General features: G+C 33.1%; 11 protein-coding genes across 11 annotated transcripts; 5 read left to right on the top strand and 6 right to left on the bottom strand. All coding sequences in view use genetic code 12, as the record gives it.

Annotated features, from left to right (window-relative positions):
- Nucleotides 1-2,554: 2,554 nt before the first annotated feature.
- J8A68_003116 (uncharacterized protein) lies at nt 2,555-3,334 on the top strand (the record flags this gene model as incomplete). Its single annotated transcript, XM_049406938.1, has 1 exon — nt 2,555-3,334. One exon carries the CDS (start codon nt 2,555-2,557, stop codon nt 3,332-3,334), a length of 780 nt encoding a protein of 259 aa, XP_049263600.1.
- A 316-nt stretch (nt 3,335-3,650) lies between these two features.
- On the top strand, nt 3,651-4,823 carry J8A68_003115 (uncharacterized protein; the record flags this gene model as incomplete). The annotated part of the gene is made up of 1 exon (XM_049406937.1): nt 3,651-4,823. The coding sequence occupies one exon, from the start codon at nt 3,651-3,653 to the stop codon at nt 4,821-4,823; it is 1,173 nt and encodes a 390-aa protein (XP_049263599.1).
- A 517-nt stretch (nt 4,824-5,340) lies between these two features.
- On the top strand, nt 5,341-5,943 carry J8A68_003114 (flavin-linked sulfhydryl oxidase; the record flags this gene model as incomplete). Its single annotated transcript, XM_049406935.1, has 1 exon — nt 5,341-5,943. One exon carries the CDS (start codon nt 5,341-5,343, stop codon nt 5,941-5,943), a length of 603 nt encoding a protein of 200 aa, XP_049263598.1.
- A 164-nt stretch (nt 5,944-6,107) lies between these two features.
- Nucleotides 6,108-7,693, bottom strand: J8A68_003113 (GOS1; the record flags this gene model as incomplete). Its single annotated transcript, XM_049406934.1, has 2 exons — nt 6,108-6,250; nt 7,054-7,693. 2 exons carry the CDS (start codon nt 7,691-7,693, stop codon nt 6,108-6,110), a joined length of 783 nt encoding a protein of 260 aa, XP_049263597.1.
- A 494-nt stretch (nt 7,694-8,187) lies between these two features.
- Nucleotides 8,188-9,084, top strand: J8A68_003112 (uncharacterized protein; the record flags this gene model as incomplete). Its single annotated transcript, XM_049406933.1, has 1 exon — nt 8,188-9,084. The coding sequence occupies one exon, from the start codon at nt 8,188-8,190 to the stop codon at nt 9,082-9,084; it is 897 nt and encodes a 298-aa protein (XP_049263596.1).
- Nucleotides 9,085-9,652: 568 nt separating this feature from the next.
- On the bottom strand, nt 9,653-10,195 carry ISU1 (iron-binding protein; the record flags this gene model as incomplete). The annotated part of the gene is made up of 1 exon (XM_049406932.1): nt 9,653-10,195. The coding sequence occupies one exon, from the start codon at nt 10,193-10,195 to the stop codon at nt 9,653-9,655; it is 543 nt and encodes a 180-aa protein (XP_049263595.1).
- A 1,574-nt stretch (nt 10,196-11,769) lies between these two features.
- Nucleotides 11,770-15,588, top strand: LPI9 (protein phosphatase regulator; the record flags this gene model as incomplete). Its single annotated transcript, XM_049406931.1, has 1 exon — nt 11,770-15,588. One exon carries the CDS (start codon nt 11,770-11,772, stop codon nt 15,586-15,588), a length of 3,819 nt encoding a protein of 1,272 aa, XP_049263594.1.
- A 141-nt stretch (nt 15,589-15,729) lies between these two features.
- On the bottom strand, nt 15,730-16,623 carry RPL5 (60S ribosomal protein uL18; the record flags this gene model as incomplete). Its single annotated transcript, XM_049406930.1, has 1 exon — nt 15,730-16,623. One exon carries the CDS (start codon nt 16,621-16,623, stop codon nt 15,730-15,732), a length of 894 nt encoding a protein of 297 aa, XP_049263593.1.
- A 1,410-nt stretch (nt 16,624-18,033) lies between these two features.
- OGG1 (8-oxoguanine glycosylase) lies at nt 18,034-19,095 on the bottom strand (the record flags this gene model as incomplete). The annotated part of the gene is made up of 1 exon (XM_049406929.1): nt 18,034-19,095. One exon carries the CDS (start codon nt 19,093-19,095, stop codon nt 18,034-18,036), a length of 1,062 nt encoding a protein of 353 aa, XP_049263592.1.
- A 166-nt stretch (nt 19,096-19,261) lies between these two features.
- On the bottom strand, nt 19,262-20,740 carry UME1 (Ume1p; the record flags this gene model as incomplete). The annotated part of the gene is made up of 1 exon (XM_049406928.1): nt 19,262-20,740. The coding sequence occupies one exon, from the start codon at nt 20,738-20,740 to the stop codon at nt 19,262-19,264; it is 1,479 nt and encodes a 492-aa protein (XP_049263591.1).
- Nucleotides 20,741-21,114: 374 nt separating this feature from the next.
- Nucleotides 21,115-21,573, bottom strand: J8A68_003106 (uncharacterized protein; the record flags this gene model as incomplete). The annotated part of the gene is made up of 1 exon (XM_049406927.1): nt 21,115-21,573. One exon carries the CDS (start codon nt 21,571-21,573, stop codon nt 21,115-21,117), a length of 459 nt encoding a protein of 152 aa, XP_049263590.1.
- Nucleotides 21,574-21,651: the final 78 nt, after the last annotated feature.

The raw sequence follows: 21,651 nt of genomic DNA, 5'->3' as shown, positions 1-21,651 counted from the left end.
TAATTCTTGGTAAGAGTTATTTCTCATTTGTTTTCAGAAAATAAAATTATTATTTTATTTGGAGGTACAAAATTGTCAAGTTTTGAGATTTAAAAAATTATTTGATAGAATATTAAAAAAAATAAAATTCGTAAAAGGTTCTGGTACTTAAAATTCCAATTCTTTAACCAGTAATGGACGATTGCCGGAAACAATGATTGAGCAGAGGAAGGATAAGGTGCTGGCTTATCTGGTTCACCGATAAGGTTCTTTTGAAGACTGGACTTAGCGATGAGGAAAGTTGCAAAATTCCAGGTGTTCTCAACTTCGAAAAACAACGATAAAAATAAGTCGCAAAACCAAAATAGATGTGTTATTTTAAGAGTTCCCTGCACATTCATTCTATTGTTTGTTGCCAGAAACAGGGGGGGGAGGTAAAATACCCATCTAGAAGTAGCCATGCGCATACTCGTAGTTCGCTTAGTAGAGCAATGGGGATTGCTTCAACGGAATATTCGACGACGATCTAGAACTGCGAGAGAAATTGTCTTCTGCATTGTGGAAAGTATGACAACTTGCATATCATTTACAAAACGACTGCCTTTACAATTGAATGGTGTTTGTCTATTCTTTGTCTCGCCTTGAATTTGTTGTCAAAGAGAGGCATGTTAACGAAGGCTTATGTTTCTTACACGAGCTGCAATGGCGAAGTTAATTGCAACACTTAAAGTGCTTAATGATCATCGATTCCTTTCTAAGATCGGAACCTCGGATGCCTTTCCAGATGCCATTTACAGCTGAACTACAGTCTGATGCAGAATGGTCAAAAGAATGTTACAAGAAACGTCTGGTGACAAATAAATGAAACAGCACTGATCACGTTATATTATATTGTTAAGTAACTTAATAAAAGACTCCACATTATTAAAGAAGGGGAGGTCTCTTGCTTGTTATATAATGTTGGTATTAATTTCTATTCTATGTTGTCGTATTTTGTTGATCAATTCGAAGGGCTGGAGATTATCTCTTAAGAATTTGGGGATACTGTCTAATTATGGGTCTCATTTTAGCAATTAATCAACTGTGAATTGATAATTTGACTTGTATATAAGAATGTTTGGCTTTCCATTTACAAAAAGGGCTGAGCTTGAATATAACCTAGTATATCCTACACTGATAAATCTGGTATGGCGATTTGGAAATTTAGATGATGGCATACTAATTGGACTACATCATGAGACTGTCTCTTATAACCCTATTTCTCCAGGCGAAGTTAAAGGAATTTAGTTTCTGGTTCCAAGTATTATCCTAGTTGCACTGCAAACAGAGTATCGAAACCAGATAACTACGGAGCTGATATTGGAAAAATCCCCAGTAAACAATCATCCCCCCGGATTGATGACTCATGTAAACACACCATCCCCTCAATTTTAAAACCATAGTAATTGGTTGCCCAGAAATGATTTGTAAATACATTTGCTTTGGGGCTATGGCTGCAAAAAAATGCCTCATCTAAAATTCTTATATCTTAGACTTACGAAATCTTGCGAAAGGTGGGCTAAACAAGATCATCGAAGTTGTAGATGTCTCGTGGCTATGCGTATTTTATCAATTAATAACTTCCCGAATGAGAGCAATACGAATGAGTGTATAAGCTGTTGTACATTTCTAAATTTTACTTTTCGCTCCAAGGATAAATTTTACGGTGTGAAAAAATAGAGAAAATGAATGACGCGAAGGGAAATCTTAAACACCACGTAGCTGAGCTTCTGCGTATTGAGCTGGACATTCCCCCTTACAATGTCAACAGAAACTCCCCGTATAATATCAACAGTTCAAAAAATTGATGATCATTGCATTTTAAAGGGTCAATTAATTGATGAACACACAAGGTGCATCCATTATTATTCATCAATAGATATTATTGCTATAAAGTTTAAGTGTTGTGAGACATATTATCCTTGTTATAAATGTCATGAAGAATTGGCTGGTCATTCTATTGAAAAATATGATATTGACTGTGAAGAAAAGGTTATACTATGTGGTGATTGTTATCATGAATTAACTTTCAATGAATACAAATCTCTTTCATGTATTTATTGTAATGGGAAGTTTAATCCCGGGTGTTCCCTACATTATCATATATATTTTAATCAGGATTAATAATGAGTAATCTCTTTCAGTAACTAAATAGTAAACAGACTAAACTTCCATTTAAACCGCTCCGGGGGAAGAAATTAGACCCCGAGAAACAATTGACTAAATTGCCCGGTGAATTACGAATATTTAGCAGTGCCTCTTTTTTTATGTCCTACCAATTTTTAGTCTCCTGGTAGGACAAGGGCAGCAAGGGAAATAATTTTCCCTTCAGTAGCAAAGTAAGGGGGAAGGAAAAGCTAACAAAGTAGGGAGACTGACTGGCCCAAACAAAAAAAAAAGCCTGGACGTTCAAACAAATTTATAAAACTACATCTCCCCAGGAAAAGAGATAATATTCCAAACCCAAATTCATAATTATTCAATTTACAACCCATTCAAACCCATTTGCATATATTAAGCCCAGAGTACGCCCAACATGGCAGACAAATCCCAAAGCATATCCAGATCTTCATCGATTAGTTATAGTGATTTAAGTGTTCCTAAAACTTGCATAATTATTAATAATCTAACCAAGGGTGATTTTGTTGTTGATTCCAACAAACCACAATTGTTAGACACGAAACGATTATCATTGGCTGATCAAATCAAATTGAGCATATTAAATCATGATGATTACATCCAAAAGATTCTGAATTGGTCTAATTTACCCTTTTTGAATAGAATTATAATCATTTTTGATGATGAATTGCTGGCACAATCAGCTCATACTTATTTATCCAATGAAAGTGAATTATTATCAATGTTTCCATATATTAAGATATCATTACAAGAAAATTTATTACGTCAATCAAAATCTACTGATAATTTAACAAACTTGGGAGTTACAACTAGTTTAGAGAAGTTTAAGAATTTCTATAATGATCCAAATAATGAATATGCTGATTATAATGAACCAGAACCTAAACAATTTAATGTCTTAAGTGATTTAGCTAAATTGGGAATTGACTTGACCGAATATAATAATGATGAACAAATACAAGAATTGCGAATTCAACAAGACGAAGAACAAGAAAGATCAAGATCGAGATCATTATCGCCAAAGAGACCAGACTTTATAACTAGAAGGTCATCTACAAAGACTTTATTTAAACCTGGATTGCATGTGAAGACTGATTCTAATAGCAATACGTTAAAGAAACCACAAGCAACTAATTTTCCAACATCACCTACAATTACATTGGATGAAACATTTTAATAGCTGGTTCTTCTCTTACTCTTTTATATAGTAATTATAATTCATTCTTAACAAACTTATAAATTTAAGCATATTTATAAATTATAACGATCTATATGGTGATTCTTATCCAATTAATCTGAGATCCCCTTTAGTGAAGTGTCTGTCTATTCTCTGTCGGGTCTTCCCAATGGTTTCCATAACTGTTCCTTGAAAATTCCTTAACCAAATGGGTTCCTGACCAGCAGCACCAAAAAAAAAAAATCGAACCTGAGAAATCCCAATTCAGTTTCATCTTCCACTGTTTTATTTGAACATCAATATCCAAATCCACAAAATGAGATTTATCAATTTGGTGTCTTGGTCATTCTTAGCTCTTAGCTGTACTGTCTCAGCCAAGCATTCCAAGCAGCCTCATGGTGATATATCAGTTTATGAATTGAATAATAAACCACATACTAATTCACAAATTTCAACAATTTCTGCTCATGAAGCATTTGCTTATTTTGGTGATAAATTGGGTATTGAAGATAGATTTCAATTAGGTGGCTCTGATTCTAAATTTATTGAATTCCTTAATGAACAACATAATGTCAATGAGGAAGAATTGCCAAGTTTATTTGTTTATTTAAGAGGTGTTGAAGGATTGGGTGAACCTTCCTTTATGATTAATCATAAGAAAAACGTACATCAATTGCTATTTAAGAAATTACCTAAATTGTTGAGTAAATATGGAAATCAAGTTATTCAATTAACTCCAGAAATTAAATTAATCACAAAGGAAGAAAATCATGAAAGTTTGATTGATCATTTTAATTATTTCAATGAAAAGTTGTTAAATATTTGGAAATCTTATACATCAAAAGATAATCAAATGATTTTATCTTATCAATTATCAAATGATAGGTTATTCATTAATGAATTATCACAATTGATTCATTTAGGTAAAACAAAATTATCTCCTACTGATAGTTTGTTCATTGAATTATCATCATTGTTATCTATTAAACATAAAATTGGAGATTCTCAAACATATCACGATTCCCAACAAATATTATTCAAAGAATTAAACAACTTATCATCCAAATTCAATATCATCGTTATTTCAAACCCTTCTCATGAAAATATCAGACAAGTACAAAAAAGAGATTCAGAACTTTCATCAATATTGAAAAAACGTCAAACTGCCTTCTCCAAAGGATTCGATTCTAAAGATGCTTGTGAAGTAGCTACTGATAAATGTAGTTCTCATGGAGATTGTGTTGAATCTGGTTCAGTTTGGGCATGTGCATGTAAACCATCTTTCAATAAGAAAACTTCTAAGACCACAAGATGGGTTGGATCTGATTGTGCTAAGAAAGATATTTCAGTAGAAGCAAATCTCTTCCTTTGGACGACTTTAGGTTTATTAGTATTATTTGTTGGTGGAATCAAATTATTAATGAATATTGGAAATGAACCTTTGCCTGGTGTATTAGACGCTGCTACCATTCCTAGAAAGAATGCATAGGTAAGCTAAGTTGTTTAGGGTGTTTACATATATATGCATTTTACTTTTAACATATCAATTTCATTGAAAGTTGTTCATGCATGGCGATGTTACTCTCATGGGTGGCATATTTTACTCTAAAGATAACTTTAAATAACGCATAGTCTAGAAGACCGAGTTTGGCAACCACTTCAGGTGCCCCCGATAAAAGATTATGACCACGTAGTAGCTCCTCTTGAATTGGTTTTCATACATGTTGGCTCGGTATTGGCCCAGTAGCCCTGGCTATTAATAGTATGCCACATTTGTCGTGCGAGACATTATTTCCTATTTTGGACAGCTAAGGGCTCAGTCTTGAAAAAGTGGACTGTTCAAACTGACCAAATTTAGTAACCATCATCATTTGTAAATATCTCATTTAACTCATCTTTTCTTCAGTATTATAAGCTTATAAGTTATCAAAAGACAAATGAAAGCTATCAGAAGACCTTTTGTCACCACTTTATTACTCATAATAGTAATAAGTGTAATATATTTTATGACATCAACACCTACTGATAAATCACTAGGAAGTAACAAACCAATAACTTTACAAAAAGATAGTAGTATGGTGGTACTTTCAGTCCCACAATCCAATTCTGCTGCGGACTCGGAGTTAGCATCAGATGTAACAGCTGATAACAAATATACCGAGACTCCATTCATGCCAAAAATGGGTAATGCTACATTACGTGCTGAATTAGGTAGAGCATCCTGGAAATTATTCCATACTGTATTGGCTCGTTATCCCGATAACCCAACTGAAAATGAACGTGAAACGTTGAATACATATTTATATTTATTTGCCCAAGTATATCCCTGTGGAGATTGTGCTCGTCATTTTATTAAATTATTAGAAAAATATCCACCACAAACTGGATCAAGAAAAACTGCTGCCTTATGGGGTTGTGATGTTCATAATAAGGTGAATAAAGTGTTGAAAAAACCGGAATATGATTGTACTAAGATTTTAGAGAATTATGATTGTGGTTGTGGAACTGATGAGACAGAGAAGGATTATACTTTGGGTAATCAAAGTATGGAACATTTGAGAGGTATTTCGATTGATGAGAAGGAAGAGGAGCCACAATTAGGTGGTTGAATGGGTTATTGATATTTGATTTTATGTAGAAGGTTTGCATTTTGATTTTTTAAATAGACTTAGTACGTTGATGTTGGTATGATAAACTCCACATTGTTTTTGATATACAAAAAAGATAAACATATTTAATTAATTAAAATCTAATTCTTTGCTATAACAGTATATTACATAATGGCACAGCATCCAGCAGCTTTCTGTTGACCTTGACGCATTTTCTTTAAGCTTTTATATTGAGCGAATTTGTTTTGGTCAGCAGGTAATCTCCAATTATATGGAACTAAGTAATCAGGAGTTTCTTCAATGAAATCTATAATTCTAGAAATCTTAGTTAGTAAATGAGTTTACATTTTGGTACATGCTCTCACTCGGTTATACTTACAGTCCACCAGCAGTAGAAGCAGGAATTCTTTCTCGTTTCAATGTTTCCCGAAGACGGTTATTTAATTCTTGAATTCTTTTAAGCTTAATTATAAGTATTTGTTGTTGAATTTCGTCCAGCATTGATGTGTGTGGTTATTGAGTTTATTTTCGGTTGTTATAGTTGATATATAAGAAGATTATATAATAAGGTGATTGAATGTAAGTTCGTGTTAAAAATTACATCAATTTATTTTTTTGAATGTTTTGTGTCTTCTTTGTCAAGCCTACTTCTTCCAGCACTTTGACGTTGTTTTTTTTAAACAGTGTGATATTTTTCAGATAGGATTTACACGACTGCAACAAGAACAACAGCTCATCTTATAAGCCAAGACTTCTTTAGTGAACCTCTTAATATTAAAGAATATTCTTGTGAATATTCAAATAGTCAGAGAAATGAATATTTATATAAGCAATTGTATAAGTTCAGCGAGATGAAAGTGCTTTGGTACCACCAAGCAATACCAATAAGACAATGGAGTATATATGAATAGGCAGAGGTTTGAAACTACAAGATCTATGAGATAACCGTATAAACATTTCCATTAATTGAGAAATCGGTATATAACATCTAACTACTCTAATAAATTGTTGCACATGCCGATTTCCCTACTACGCCATCACCGGTGATTCTATTGATTAATCTTTCCAATAACTATTCCCATTCTTATACAAAGAATAAAACAATAATACATAATGCAATGACACTTGCTAAAATCAAAGTATCCCTCTTTCTTCTTGTATTAATCTTAGAAATTAATACATTTATTCCCGGAATATTTTGTAATGTATTAAACATCTTACTTTGAGCATTTGATAAATATTGTCGTTGATTTAATAATTCATCACGAGTATTGAATGCTGATTGTAATAATCTATCAGCTATACTATTGGCATTATCTACCCTTTGAGATTCATGTAGAATATAATCATTAGCGGTTTGAGTATCTTGAGTCTGTGATTGTTTCTTATGAGCATTTATATCTGATTGAACTGAGAATAGAAGATTGTTTCTATTTCTATCATCTTGAATTTGATTAGCAATTCTTTGAAATGTAAATGTATGATCTTGTAAGATTTCTCGATGTCTAGTTAACTGTTGTAATTTTGAAGTTGATATATCTATTGATTCAGAAATTCTATTAAGTTTATTGATTATTGCATTTCGTTTATCTAAGATTTCTTGAATATGATTTATAATTGTTATTTCTTCTTGATTTGGTTCTAAATTTTGTTGTAATTGACATTGGGAATATTGTGAAAGTAATTGTTCTGTTTGTTTTTCTAAATTTAATGCTTGTGATCTTGTTTGTGCAAATGATGATGATGACATGACTCTATGAATATTATTTTTATTAGATTGTGTGTTCTATGGGTTTATTATTAGCATTGAACAACACTCTGTTAGGTCCAAGGGCGAAGTGTGCCAGTGGAACAAAAAATAGATACTGAGTAGATGTTTGAATTTTGCACGACCCTTACTATTAGATTAATATGGGGACGGGGACCATCCCTATTTACTAGCTTATAAACTCCATTATTTGCCCAATAATTGACATCAAACAATCGAGATAATAAAGGTTTATATAGAATGATTAATATCTGGTTATAGACCAACGCAATTGTTATGAGTTTGTTTGCTTGCTACTATTTTTAGTAATAATTTCATAGTGATTGGTGGAATCGTTACCCCATCATAAAGAAAGAGAAAAAAAAATGGTGTCATTAAAGATTTTCAATTAACCTTTCTTACTTTTATTCTTTCTTTCTTTATTTACTTTGTTTCCTTAACAATATTGTAATAATAACAATCTTCTCCCAATGGAAATGTCACAAGAAGGACTTACCAAGATCAATCCAATTCCATTAGATGAACCAATTGATATGCATGCAGTAACAACTAATGAATCTTCAATTGTAATTCCTCCCCCACGAAATAATAAACCATGGTTAATTCCACTTCTTCTTAAAATCCAAAAATATAGTGCATATACATTTGTATCATTCTTAGGTATTCATTTAACTTCAGTAATTATTGTTCCAATCTTACCAATTGATCCAGATATTAAACAAGATGTATTTTCAATGGCTAAAGCAGTTTTCCAATCTTTACCATTATATGAAAATTTTATAATATATGGTAGCTCCCTTTTACATGTATGTTCAGGTATTGGACTTCGATTATTTAGAAAGAATAAAAGAAGAAGAAGTTCTAATGATAATGATAAACTTCGTATTAGTGATGATGATCAAGATATTGGACTTGGAGGAATTTCAAATATTTTTGGATTAGGATATAAGAAATCATGGATTTCAACAACTTTTGGTATTACTCCATTACAATTTTCAGGATATATGATAATTCCATTGGTTGCTTATCATTTTTATAAATTTAGATATGTACCTTGGGCTTATGAAGGAGATTCAAGTTTAGTAAATTTGGATTATATTTCATACGTTTTAAATTTGAAATATCCTTGGTTAAATACCTTGGGATTAATGGGATTAATTTGGACTATTAGTTATCATGTTGTTAATGGTGTTATGAAATTACAACATAAATTCAATAAACAGTGGAAGAAAATTGGATTAGGATTAATCAATTTGATTGGTAGTTTAGGAATGATTAGTGTTTATTATTTTAAATTTAATCATTGTGAAGTGGAAGAAACGGGATTCTTAGGGAAAGTATTTGTCAAGTATATTCAATCCAGTTGGCTTTAGATGTTAATCCCTTCGAGAAAACTAAAGTATTAGCACTCCAGCTAAGCCATTCAATGAATACTTAGGGAGCTTTAAATTGTCCAACGATGACCCTTACATCCCCCACATTGCCAATTCTATTTATGCCTACTGTTTGATATTTCCTAATGACTTGTATCCGAGAATATGGTACTATGCGTTGATAAAACCGAATTTCCGAGCCTATATTCTTCCGAACGCCCAAAATACCCGGAGTTAATAATTGGAGTCAAAAAAAAAATGTGGATTTTTTTGATAACGCACAAAACGGAATTAAATTAAAAAAAAAAAAATATTTTGGAAGGAAAAAAAAAATCAAAGAATGTGCTCTTCGAGGAAACTGAGCCAATTAGAGATAACAATTTCAATTAACCATTTAATAAAGTAAAAAGGAAATATTCAATACGACATTAAACCTATTTATATATAAATGAACAATAATACTTATATAATTAAAACAATCCGTAAAACATCCAAATCAAAAAAAAACTAAAAAAAATTTAAACCTCAAATAAATAAAACTTGTGTCATAAACGTGCGCCAGTAAAATCTAAGCAGCAACAGCTGAAGAAGCAGAAGTGCTAGTAGCATCAGGACCTAAAGTGGGTTGTCTTGCAGCTCTCTTTGATTTATAATCTTTAACTGCAGATTTAATTGCATCTTCAGCTAACATTGAACAATGTAATTTAACAGGAGGTAATGATAATTCTTGAGCAATAAAAGTATTCTTGATTTGTAATGCTTCATCTAAAGTTTTACCTTTAACTAATTCAGTAGCATAAGAACTTGAAGCAATTGCTGAACCACATCCAAAAGTTTTGAATTTAACATCTTCAATTTTACCAGTAGTTTCATCGACTTTAATTTGTAATCTCATGACATCACCACATGCTGGTGCACCTACCAAACCAGTACCAACATTTAAGTCATTCTTATTTAAAGCACCAACGTTTCTTGGATTTTCATAATGGTCTATAACTTTCTCATGATATGATCTTTTAGATATGATAGGTATAGCTCTAGAAATTGTTGGAATAACTGTAGGTCTAACAATAATTTGTCTGGAAATTTGTGTGAGTGATCTAGAAAACATTATGTAATTATGTTTGATTGTCTATGATAGTGAAAAGGGTTAGTAATATATATAAATGTACGGTTTTGGTGGTTTCCCTTTTTCTTAAGTTGATTAAAAAGATTAAGCAATTTTATAAAATTTCGAAGGGGAAATTTAATTTTTATTTATAAAGAATTTACTATGGTAGTGTAAATTTTCTCAAAAAAACTTTATGGGAATATGTCATCCATAAGTACACGACCTCCTCTCCATTAAAAAAAAACAAAAAGAGGAGAAGGAAATCATAAATTCATAAGAAAAAGAAATTCGGAATAAAGTCGGACCCGTTAAGTACTGCATATAGACACTTCCGCTTAATAATTGAAATGTCGTCCAGAATGACGTCTAGAATCTGTTTGTTCATTTTCAAATTTGTAATTACAACGACATAAAATGGTTGTAAAAACTCCTTATCTATTTAGACCCTTTTAGACCCTTTGTCTTCTCTGCAAAACTATTAATCATAACCGTTTTAATCTGCCGTTAACTTGAAATTGGCCTTAAGTCATTTCCTTACTAGAAACTGATTTAATACTCCGAAACTGAAAGCAGCAAGTTGAAGTCAAATCTAATTGGTTTTAATTTTTTGCAACAATATTCCAATTTATATTACCGGTAATTTTCATTGATTTGAGAACCTTCTTCGGGATTAATCTAAGGTTAGTAGTTTGTATGCTGTGGTGGTCAACTTCCCTGTTGTTTGCTTCAGTGGTTCATGTTCCATTTGAGAAACTTAGCAGCAGGCTACTAATTGTTCATCTTTTCGCTGAATCTTGAACAAATTGCTGCAAAAAATAAGACTAAACCTGTAAGAGATATCATTCCAATTACAACGAGAGGTGTCAAGTCTATCTTTTCGTATCTCATCATTCATCCATTCCCTAGAACTAGATATGTACGCTGCTATCAAACTGGGTGATTAATTATATGTTACTGGTTTTGTGGTACTATTTGGTACGGACCGAAATACCGTTGGAAGAAGTTTTTTTTCTTGTTGTGAAATCTTGCTTAGTCTGGTGCGAAATCTGTGTCAATTTGCTTCGGTCGTACAAACCGCATCATCACCCAACGGATAAATCAAAAATTCTTGCCTCCGAAATGCGCCCCTGTTTGTTCCCCTACTTACCACTGATTACACATTGCACAAAGAAAATCCTGATACAGAAAAGGGAAAGAAAAATTTCTCTTGGGTTAACTGACAGTTGACATATCAGTTTTATTTCTTTTTGACAAGTTGGTTCCTTTTTCTGGGTTGCGTATATTGCCAACCACTTTTATTTTAAATACTTTTATTTTAAACACTTTTATTTTCAAAGTGTTCTTAAGGTACAAAAATCAAATTAATTAGTGACATCATTCACAGTGAACATTACTTGGTTTCAGTATCCAATTGTTGTCATTGTTTCCCCTCCCACCCATTTTTTTTTATACCTGGAGAATTTTCCGTAAATCTTTTTCTAGGCTTTTTTTAGAAAACACACATTTTCCACAACTATTAACCCATTGCATTACCGTTTGATTCGCACATATATATCATCAGGAATAGATCACCAATGGTAGAGACCAAACCACCCTCTAAGGAGACTATAAACCATGGAGAGCAACTGAAATCACCACTCCCGGCAAATAATGACAAAATAGAAACTGGGGTGACCAATGTTGATGTTGATTGGTTGTTTAGAGGTAAATCAAAGAAATTAATTAAGAAAATGAATAGTACATCTAATAGAAGTGAAAACCCTGTTGTACCGTCAAAAGAAGCTGAGAAGAAGGATGAAGATAAAGAAACTAAACCAAAATCGGAAGAAATCATTTCTAATGAATCGACCAAACTTGATACCAATACACAGAAAGATACGACTGTGAAACCTGAAGAGAAAAAGGCAACCACACCCACTTCAACGATGATTTCACCTGTTGCAACAACTAAACCAACATCTTCGAAATTGGATAAGTTGAAAGTCGGGCGTTCTAGATCTTCATCAGCATCTGCTGGAACAACGAAAGCTGAATCAACAAACCAATCAGAAAAGAGGAGGAGTAGCTTTAATTTCATTACTCCTTCATTGACAAGTGATTTAGTCTACAATGATCATGATGCAGAAATGAGGTCTTACATGTCTGGAACGGGATCTGCCATTCCAACTCCATCTCAGACATCCTCGCCAGCTGTGTCTAGATCTAATAGCGGAAAAAGAGGACTATTTAGTTCCCTTTCGTCTAAATTCAAATCTTCTAGTTCTACTGCATCTACCCCTGCTAGTGGGCAACATCATCATCACCACCATCACCACCATGTTCCTCATCAACCACAAAAGACTCTAAACCCCAACTTACTTGGAGAAGGTCAAACAAAGCCACAAGGAGATCTAGCTAGTACAGTAAATAAGCCACCCGCTGAGATTGCAATACCAACGAAAAGAAAGAATTCGCTAACCCCAAAAAGCGGATCAATACCAATATTTAAGGAATCATATCTCAACAAAGAAGAGACACTTTCCAGTTCTCCATCGTCTTCAGATGGGCTTCGATTCTTCAGAAGAAGATCATCAAATGCAAGTTCGATATCATCAGCACCTACCGTTGTAACTACCCGCATGATTCTTAATAAGAATCCAAATAGAGAAAAAGTGCCCATAAAATGTTTGGATGATGTCAAATTAAGAAGAGTTAACTTTGCAATTGATAAATTAGAGTTTGATCCTCAACAACAAATTCCTTCTAGACGACCTAGGAGAGGTAATGTATTAATTCCACAAGATATTGCTGCACCCATACCAAGATTATGTCTTGGAATCTCAGTAAACGAAGCCAATAAAGAAGCTGGATCACAAGGACAGTTACAACAAACTCAATATACCGAAAGAGAAATTGCAATGGCAGTGGAAGCACAGAAGAGAGCGTTGGCTGAGTCAAATAGGCATGCTCTAGAAGCACACACGCAGGCAATGAAGATCGCGTCAGAAGTTGCAACATTCAAGCCTCTGAAATTTAGCATCATTAAAGAAAATGAGAGTAGTTACGATACCGAAGATGATATTGATATGTACACCAAAGCAAGCAAAAAACTAGCCCATGATGCTGCAATTGATCAACCGCTACATGTTCATGAACAACACTTTAAGGATTCAAGTCCAGAATCTATGCAAGATGCGAAAGGAGAAATCACTTTGGAAGCAATATATACCCGTTGTTGTCATTTACGTGAAATTTTGCCAATTCCAGCCACTTTGAAACAGTTGAAAAATAAGACTGCACCATTGCAGGTTTTGAAAATGTTAAATCCAAAACCGACATTGATTGATGTTTTATCATTTTCTGATTTTATTGCAATCACGCCTATTAATACCGTTATATTTGATAATGTTACAATGACAACCGAAATGTTTAGACACTTTTTGAGTTCATTATGTCACAACAGAGCCTTGGAAAAGTTATCTTTAAGGAACGTCGCCATTGATGAAACTGGTTGGAAAATTCTATGCAAGTTCCTAGCAAAGAATAAAACTATAAAGAAATTGGATATTTCCCAGCAAAGGATTAAATCGGACACAAAAGAAACTTGCATCCGTGCTAATATGAACTGGGATTTGTTTATTGAATCAATAGTGTTAAGAGGTGGAATTGAAGAGTTGGTGATTAATGGATGTAAGTTGTCTGATGAAATTTTTGAAAAACTTATAAATAATGCAGTAAAACAATCGACTTATAGATTAGGAATTGCTGGTATTGATCTTAATGTGGCCAAGGCCGAGGTCGTTGCTAATTGGTTAACAGATAAGAATTCGAAGTGTGTGGGTGTTGATATTGCATCTAATGATTTATCCCAAGGTCAATTGCAACCTTTTATTCGAGCTTTTAATGAAGGTGTTGAGAATTTGGTATTTTTTTCGGTTAACGGTACACAATTATCAAATATTGAGGAAGCTACACAGTTGATCCAATCTCTCATCAACGTAAAAACATTGAGATTCTTAGACTTGAGTTCTTTACCACAGCTATTCCCGGGTATAATTACAAAGTTAGCCAAGTATTTGCCACAATATCCAAGCTTAAGGAGAATACATTTTGATTTAAATGAATTGTCACCGAAAGCAATTGGGTCCATTGCTACATTCTTATCTAAGATGCCCAAGCTTGTGCATGTATCTTTACTTGGTAATAGGAACCTTACTCACACAGCATGTTTTACTATATATTCTGCTGTTAAGTCATCACATTCTATTTTTGCATTAGACTTGGACTATGATCTAGTATCGGAAGATTTGTCACTGAGAATGGCATTTTATCTTATGAGAAACATGGATATTTCATTGAAACCAGAATACATGCCACATGCTAGACCTGATAATGAAGAAGAAATAATGTTTGATGGATCATTATTAATGGAAACTGCCGAAAAGTTATTATCAGAATTCGATTCTTCGCAAAAGGAGGATAGAAAGATTCAACAAATCATTGCCAATACCATAGTAGAAAAGACGAGAACTCTTAGAAAAGATATCCATGCCACCATTGATGCGTTATTTCAAAAGCGAAACAAAGGAGAATTATCGTTTGATGGGAAAGAAAACTTGGTCAGATTTTGTTTATTGGATGCAAGTTTGGAAAAGTTGGTTCATATGTTTGAGGAGCATGATTATTCAAAATTGACACCAACTACGTCCAGGGATCAAATTATAGAAGAAAATAACAGTTCAGCCACATCAATGTTTAGAATTCCAAGTATTACAGTCGACCAGATGAATTTACACGAAAGTTCACGAGAATTGTTAACAACTGGACCAATCTTGTCACCACATAATTCTGTTGCAATGAATAATACTCAAAATTGCTACTTTGAATCCACAGCAACAATTGATCAGAATTTACTTCCACATCAAGTCGTTGTTGAAAATTCTGAGAATGGGCAATCTTTTCCAGTGGACAAACTTACTGGTCGTCCTGTCTTGATTAGAAATTCTTCCCAGACATCATTGCATGCCAAGGAGCAAGAATTGGAAGAAGGTGATTTCCATAGATTGGGTGTGTTTATGCAACTGAGGAATGATCCTGAAGAACGTAAACCTAATTTACCATTGTTAAGTGCCTTGCCTTCGGGACCCGAATTAAGAGATGCCATTATCAATGCAAAGGGGATTAAGAATGTTACTGATTTAATTAGTAAGATTAACGATAATAGAATTACCATTGATAATTTGATCCCACCTGTAAAGAAGGAAGAAGATCATGACGGTGAAGAAGATGAAGGTAGAACAGTTAGTTCAAACGAGAATGGATCAGTCCATTCAAAAGAAGATGTGAATCCTATGGTTGACGAGATTTATGATAAATTATTAAACGATGCTCAAAGAGCTCACCTAACAAAGTAATATTGCATTTTATAGGTTTTTATTTATAGACAGAATAAAATTTTAATACAAGTATCTCGCATTTATTGATAAAATTAATAAGTTATAAAATACTTATACACTTTAAACTAAAAGAATATACTAATTAGAAGACTAATACATTTAGTTAGCAGCTTGGAATTCAGCAATCTTTTGGTCAATCTTAGCTTGTCTTTCAGCCTTGGTTAACTTAACTTGTCTGTATTTCTTGGAGTTTTCAGCGTATTGTTCCTTGGTGAACTTGCTTTCAGCCTTCTTGAAAGATGGGTCTTCTCTGATAGCAGCGTGAGCTTCTTCGTAAAGACCTTCAACGTCATCAGCTTCAATTTCATCTTCAATGTAAGACTTGAATAAAGTTCTGAATTTTTCTTCATCATCATCCATTAATTCTTCCATGTATTCAGCAACATGACCACCGAAGATGTACTTTCTTAATAATTCAGCATCTAATTCTTCAGCTTCGATATCCCAACCTGGGAATCTGTTTGGAGAGTGAGGAACGTATAAACCACCGTCAGAAGCACCCTTTAAGACACCAAAGACTCTGGCACCAGTGGTGGTTCTTTGTAAACCGATATCAAGGAAAACCTTGAATGGTCTTGGACCATCTTCAACAGCTTCGGTTAATTCGAATTCACCTTCAACTTCTTCGACACCCTTGTAAGTTTCATCTAAACCTAACTTTTGTAAGGCTCTTCTGGCAACTAATAAACCAACAGCGTAAGCAGCGGACCAGTTGGTTAAACCGTGCTTGATACCGTATCTTGGTAATTCGTGAGCGTAAGCAGCAGTTAAGACAACATCACCGGTGATTTGAGCGGAAACAATTTGGGCAATGATATCCTTGTTAGTGAATCTAACAACTAATCTGTACTTTGGAGTGTTGTACTTAGCCTTGTGTTGAGTGACTAATCTCTTTCTTTGGTAGTAGTCGGTCTTACCTTCTTGTCTTCTACGGAAAGGAGTTTGGAATCTGGAGTGGTAAGCAGAGGTCTTGAAAGCTTTTTGGAAAGGCATCTTTGGATATTTGTTTGTGCTTGGAGAATATGAAAAGGTGAAGGATGGGAGTTAAATTGAAAAATTTTTCTTTTAAGAAGATGTTGCGAAGGTTAGTTGAAAAAAAAAATTCAATGAATATTTTAGTCTGGCACACGACTTTTGGTGAGGAATTCTTGAATTTTTCAATGGGATGAGATTTACTCGTGCTACGGCGTATACATCAGAACTGATGCTTCTTAACCTTTTGCAACAAAGAGAATGAATCCAATAATGACAATCTTTCTTCAGTCAGCCTATATTCATGAGATGACTAAAAAGAGTCCATAAGGTACTAATTGAAGAAAGCATGTTGCTTGGATGTCAAAAGGTATAACAATATGTCTAGGAAATGAGAAATCTATCTGACGATTGGATTTTTCAAATCACAAAACCAAAAATTATTCTCAATTCCCAACATTCAAACAAATCGAATTCTTATACATTATTGGAATAGAAAGTGATCTTATAGAAGTCGTCCGTGGTATAAACATGATACGAAGAGAGAGTCTTGAGCTTATTGAAATCTGAGAAAAAATATAAGCCAGATAAAAAAAATAGTCGCATTGTTGAACCACTGCGATTTCAAGCCCAAATTTGAACACAATATCAATCAAGACACAAAGTAATATCATTCAACCCAAAAACTAAAAAGAAACGGGGCGAGCTGGGAATTGAACCCAGGGCCTCTCGCATGCTTGTAGTTATTCAACTTGTTTCCAAGTCGTCGCCCAAAGCGAGAATCATACCACTAGACCACACGCCCGATTGTGAAATTTTGCCGACCCTGGGGTTTCCAAACTATCATCTATTAGACGTTTCTTCAGTCGCTTATCGATGTAGTTTGATGACTAGGTAATATATCTCTGATGTAGGATGCAATATTTGTTTCGGAAATGTCTGTAGCAGGATTGAAATTGAGTTTATAACTGCCTGGATTTTTTTTTGTTTCGTTTTCTAGAAGATTCTTGCCAACTTTTTAACAAAAACTAATACTGCTGCTGTATTTCATAATTAGCTGCTAACTAAAATAAGTTTGATTCCGAAACGACACTTAAGACAAATATTGACTGCATCTCGTATTGGTTACACAAGATTCTACCATAACCTGTTGAAGTCGGGCAATTTGGCTGCAAAAAAAAAAAATGCTAGATGGAATAAGAAGTTGCAGTAATTTACGCCATTTCGAAAACATCGATGCAAAGAGGTAATAAGAGTCAATAGGGGCCACAAATACAGCGCATTAACATTTACGATCATATAAAACACCTATGTTCTTTATTGTATACTATTAAACTTTCTATAACTTGTGGAACGTCAGTTGCTATATAATACCGCGCTTTCGTTACGCCCTCAGACCAGTCTATCCTTAAAGTTACAAGAAAAGCTCAACTACGCTTCAACTTTTATCCTCTTCCTAGAAGCTTCCTTTAACTCTATTCCAGTCCTTGATTTCTTTAATCGAATTTTCGTTTCCACTTCTATCTCGTCTTCCACTTTTATATTTGTACCATTATTAAGATCAGCCAAATCAGCGGCAAATAAAACCGATTGTGCCCAACCAGCATAATCACCAAATATATCTTTGAAAAATTCTCTAATAGCGACATAAGTTGTCTTATTTAAAGTTTTCATATCTTTCTTTCCTTTGAATTTATAATCTCGAATTGCAATTTGATAAACATGGGTATCGATGGGTACGGTGTCATGTTTATCCAAAGACATTAGACAAATACAATCTGCAACTTTGGGCCCCACACCAGTTAATTGTAACAAGAAATCATGTGCAGTTTGATGATCGGATTCACGTAATTCCATTAATTTATCCAATGTAATATTGGGATCATTTACGAATTGAAGTGCGGTTTTATGAATATATTTTGCTCGATAACCGAATCCTAATTCACGTAATTTTGATTCCACATCAAGGGCAGATAATTCTTTTGGAGATGGAAATGAATAATACTCGTGATCCTGATATGTGTTTATATATTTTCCAAAGTTGACACATAATTTATCACACATTTGAGATATTCTTTTAACGTTATTGTTAGATGAACAAATGAATGAAATTAAACATTCCCAAGGATCTTGTCTTAATATTCTTATCCCCGTAAATGTATCAAATGGAGATATTTTAGTTGGGGTTTTAAATTTTTCATGTTGAAATTTCCAATGAGTATATAATTGTGAGAGATTAATTGGTAATGTGAAATAATCATTTATGAATTCAAAGGTTTCAGAATCAGAACCTGTGGTCCCTTCTCTCATTATATGAGAATAATGGATATGATCTGGATCTTGTTTCAAAAGAATGATTCTATCATTGGTAGTGAATGACCAAATATTATTAATATTCTTCCATCTAAATGTTTGTCCACATCTTAATACTTTACTTAGACTAAGTTCTGTTTCTCTTATAGGAAACTTCTTCCAAACAGTCTCAATAGTCATATCTTTATACTTATTACTGTAAGAAACGCGTCTACGAAGAGAGATAAAGAAATATGTCCAATAAATCTACAGATTGTCAATGCGCTCGAAGTCAGAAAAAAAAGTTCCGATGATTTCCTAATTGGGAAGTAATATTTATACAGCATTTCTATAGCTACTTCAACGATCAATCTTTCATTTCTACATCTTTTGATGGTTTAGATTCTTCATCTAAATCTTCTTTTGATGTATCAACATCTTTCATTTCAGTATCATCATTTTCATTCTTAGTTTCTTCGTCGTTCTTTGTTGAGTCCTCCTCTTGTGGACGTTCTGCCTCATGTTCCTCATCCTCTTCTTCTTCTTCTTCCTCTTCAACAGGTAATGTCTTTGGTTTCCAAACTTCCAATAAATTATCATCACCTACAGTTCCAAACAAATTCTTTATATCTGGATGAACATCAAAATCACCTATTCTTTGGGTATGTCCACCATGAACAAATCTCAAACATGGATCAACTTGTGGTTGCTGTTGTTGTTGTTGAGTTTTACGTTTTGAACTTGAATCAATATTATCAGCACCAGGATATGTAAAATCATGATCTAAATGATTTAAATCCCAAACTATCAATCTTTTATCTAATGCAGTAGAAATTAAATATTTTGGATTATGAATATCCCATTTAATATTGGTAATTGTACCATTATGACCAAAGAATTTTCTAAATGGAGTTTTATAATTTCTAATATCATACAAACTGACAACATTATCTTTCCCTCCAGTTGCATATAAAGTATCAATATCAGGATGGAAACTAATACAATTTTGAATATGGGAATTTTCAACAGTTATAGCTGGATTAATACCTTGAGTAGTAGTTGCAATTCTAATATCATGAAATTGTGTAGTTGAGTCGTCACTCACAGAACCAAAAAGGGATGGTTGGGGTTGTCCTGGGATTGATGAAAGATCATTGATGGCTCCTCTATGAGATTTAAATAATTGTATTGGAGTACTTGGTTTATCAATATTCCATAAAGCAATTTGTGAATCAGTTGCTCCAGATAAGAAACTGGTATTATTAGGAAACCATTCAAGAGCATACCCTTCTTGTTTATGATATTTATAATCAATAATATCATTGTTTGATAAATTATATCCACGAATGATTCCATCTGCATTAAAACCAATTGCAAACTGCCCATTTGGTGATACTTTAAGTTTATTGATTTCCGAGGATTGTTTCCAAGTAGCTAAAGTTTTGAAATCTCCCGAATCTTCATTAATATCATCTACATTAGGTACTGCGAGTCCTGATGAACCTTGATATGTTGGACTTAAAGTACTTGGTAAATTAATGCTTCCAATTTTTAAATAATTTTGATTCTTATCAAGGGAATTAGTACCATATAAACATTTGATATTTATATGTTGATTACTAGAATCAGTAGTATAACCTGGAATCCATTGAAATATTAAAGATGGATTTTCAAATGAATATGTATGAATAATATCATATAATAATGGTACTGTTTTTTTCCAAATTTTAAATTCTTCATTGGTAATTTTCTCTTGTAACTGATGTTCTTCAACTATTTCTTTTTGAGCTTTAGAATACTCATTTGATAAAGAGGAAGAAGATGTGGTTGTCATGGACAGTGGCATTTTCTGGTTTTGCTAGTGTAATAATCACTAATGGATTCCGATAGAAGAGAAGAGTTGAAAAACTTGAATGTTTTGATGGAGTTTATTATTTTTTTCCCCTGACGTCGAGCCAGCTATTCATCCACAGCCAAATCTCAATATCGCTGGGCAGGGCAAAACCAGGGAGAGAACCTTCAATTATAGAAGACAAATTGATGGACATACTTAATCCAATATTCTGAATTTCAATATCGAAAGAGAGAAGGGGACTCATCCCTCGAATTTCGTTATTCTGAATACTTAATATTATTATTATTATACAAATATGGATCGTCGTGTTATTGACATGTGTTGTACTATCTAGTGGGGCTGATCGTTGTGCGTAATCCCTCTTTCTAAATGACACCTCCTCCTAAATCAGCCAATTCATCTTGATCTTCTGATTCATCAAAATATGAACTAAACGTATAAACAGTACCATAAATTAAACATCCACCAATTATTGTTAATATCATAGCAAATTGATTTAAAATTAATGAATGATGTAATAAGATTGGTAAATATATTCCACTAACAATTAAGAATGATGATAAGAATTTACCAACTTCAATAACAACATTTGTTTGATTATTTGAATTTGGATCAAAATTAAATTCATAATCAGAAGAATTAACAATTGATTTAGTAATTATAATTGGTAAATGAGCAAATAAGAATATTATCCCAATTATTATTGGAAACCAATTACCATATATTGTAGCTAATATAACTAATAAAAACCCCATTGATAAAATGATTGATAATCCAATGATTTTATTTAAAGGATTATTATTAAATGATTGAGTTGAATTCATACTTTCTTATTACTTATTAGTTTGTGTATATCTAATGTCAAATGATGATCTATACTCCTTTATGAATTATCTAACTTG

This window comes from Hemisphaericaspora subhashii (assembly GCF_019202705.1).
Source record: "Hemisphaericaspora subhashii strain CBS 10753 chromosome Unknown scaffold46, whole genome shotgun sequence".
NCBI classification, from domain to species: Eukaryota; Fungi; Ascomycota; class Pichiomycetes; order Serinales; family Debaryomycetaceae; genus Hemisphaericaspora; species Hemisphaericaspora subhashii.
This window is presented reverse-complemented; position numbering and strand designations above follow the sequence as displayed.